At 38.3% G+C, this 2,230-nt stretch overlaps 1 protein-coding gene across 1 annotated transcript; it reads left to right on the top strand.

Moving 5' to 3' along the window:
- Positions 1–605: 605 nt before the first annotated feature.
- LOC120159019 lies at positions 606–1,370 on the top strand. The gene has a single exon (XM_039169705.1). The coding sequence runs from the start codon at positions 606–608 to the stop codon at positions 1,368–1,370; it is 765 nt and encodes a 254-aa protein (XP_039025636.1).
- The last annotated feature ends 860 nt before the right edge of the window (positions 1,371–2,230 follow it).

Raw genomic sequence — 2,230 nt, 5'->3', positions numbered from 1 at the left:
GCTCCTCTAAAATCGCCGGGTATTGATGGTATCCATGCCATCAGAAAAATTGGAGTGTGGTGGGAAAAACTGTATGTGATTACTTACGTGGAATATGAGATGGAGTTCAATGGCACCCTGAGCTGAATAAAAATTTAATGGTCCTAATTCTGAAAGTGTCGATACCAGATATAATCAGTCAGTTTGGACCAATTTGTCTATGCAATGTGGTCTATAATGCATTGACGAAGACAATCGTTAATCGGTTAAAGCCGTTTTTACCATTTTGGGTGTCCGAAAACAAGACTAGCTTTCTGCCGAGTAGATCGGTTATCGACAATATTATTCTCACACAAGAGGTGATCCATTCGATGAAATCTAAAACGGGTTGCAAGGGATGGATGGTAAAATTGATTTGGATTAGGTTTACGATCGTTTAGAGTGAAGTTAATCTAGGATACACTCTCTGATTTGGGTATACCTATCACTCTTAAACGTGTGATTATGAGGTGTGTGACTTCGGTGTCGACGGTATTCTTTGGAATGGGAGCCAAACAGAGTTTTTCAAACCAACTCAGGGTATTTGTCAGGGTGATCCTTTTTCGTCATATCTTTTTGTATTATGTATGGAGAGACTGACGCATATGATCCAAGGGGCAGTTGGTAGAGGTCTTTGGAAACCTTTTAGAACGTCTGGCTTAGGTCCAGGGATATCTCATCTTTTATTCGTTGATGATATGCTATTTTTTGCAGAGGCTACTCGGGAACAGTGGGAGGTAATCCATGATATCTTGCTCAAATTTGCTCGTGCTCCGGGACAAAAGGTGAATGTGGAAAAGACTACGATTTTCTTCTCAAAGAATATTTCGATATCTATTTGGAATCAAATTAGCACGGATATTGGATTTTGTGAAGTGTTGGAGCTGGGAAAGTATCTTGTTGTGCCTTTATTCCATAGTCTAGTAACGACGACATGGTATCAGTATTTGATTAAGATGGTTACGGATAGGTTGTCGGGATGGAAGATGCGAACTCTATCGTTTACTGGAAGGGTTACTTTAGCTAAGTCAGTTTTGTCTGCCCTTCTTATTTACACGATGCAATCAGCGGTTCTCCCTCGAAGGATTAATTGTTGTAAACTTTTGAAAGGACTTGCTATTATTTGGGAGGATGTACGCCAGTTCGTTTCTTGGTGTATTGGTAATGGTAAAGAAGTGGATTTCTGGTTTGACGCTTGTCTCGATGATTGTGGTCCCTTAATTAATTACATTACTTTGGCGGGAGTAGTTGGAATGAACCGTATAACGATTGCGGATATGTCCGATAGTGATGGCGGGTGGCATTGCTCTTGGTTTGAACAGTTTCTTTCGCTGCATATTTTGTTCGAATAGCTGCTAAAAAGTGTCCTTTATCCATGTCGACACCGTTTTACGCCTACGCGGGGAAAGATCGATATCGACTCGGGATTTTTCTTTTTGAAAAGATTTATCGAAATGTGAGGAGTCGCCACCAATCATTTAAGGTGCGATTATTTAAGGTGCGATTGGGACTCCGTGGAAACCGGGTAATTTTAATAAAATATTTTTTTTTATCAAAATACCGAGTTTTAGGGTCTACAAAAATCCAAAAATCGTGTTCGGGAGTCCGTTACATGTGGAGAAGGATTAACACCCCACAAGCGCCCAAAAATTGATACCTAGTTGATTACCCTATATTAAAAATCAAAATTTTTGAGTTCGATCTTTATTTAATTTGAAAATCATTACGGACGTAAAGTTAAAAAGGGTATTCGTTTATTGAGACCGATAACATTCGCTTCCAAGCGTAAATGCGAGAGATAAGCTATTGTGCCTAATAACCGAATATTGCATCGTTTTTAGAAAATCATGATGCAGTCTTTGAAAGGAATGTCGACCTATTTCAGGAATCACCAGTAGTCACCTCCTAAGCACACTTGCGGGAGATGTACCATTAATTTCTTAATAAGTGAACATTGCCTTAGGTTTTAAAAAGCAATGCAATCAAACCAAATTTTATTTAATACTAATTAAGCTAAGGATAATTTAAGGTTTTTTCTAACTTAAAGTGTCAAATTATGAAAATTAAAGAACATTCAAGCAAAAAACCTAAAAATGTAGGCTCTAATATTAACCTTATTTGATTTTAAACCAATTATTGAACCGAATAACCAAGATGTTCCCTCGAGCATTTACGCGAGGCCCGACTCGAATTATCCCTTAAATTAAAAGGC

The sequence above is a fragment of the Hibiscus syriacus genome, unplaced genomic scaffold (assembly GCF_006381635.1).
Source record: "Hibiscus syriacus cultivar Baekdansim isolate YM2019G1 unplaced genomic scaffold, ASM638163v2 tig00111338_pilon, whole genome shotgun sequence".
In the NCBI taxonomy this organism is placed as follows: domain Eukaryota; kingdom Viridiplantae; phylum Streptophyta; class Magnoliopsida; order Malvales; family Malvaceae; genus Hibiscus; species Hibiscus syriacus.
The sequence above is the reverse complement of the archived record's forward strand: the minus strand, read 5'-3'. Positions and strand labels throughout refer to the sequence as shown.

Bases quoted from the DNA above. Each gene is read 5' to 3' on its own strand.
- LOC120159019 (XM_039169705.1), top strand. From the start codon at position 606: ATGGAGAGACTGACGCATATGATCCAAGGGGCAGTTGGTAGAGGTCTT.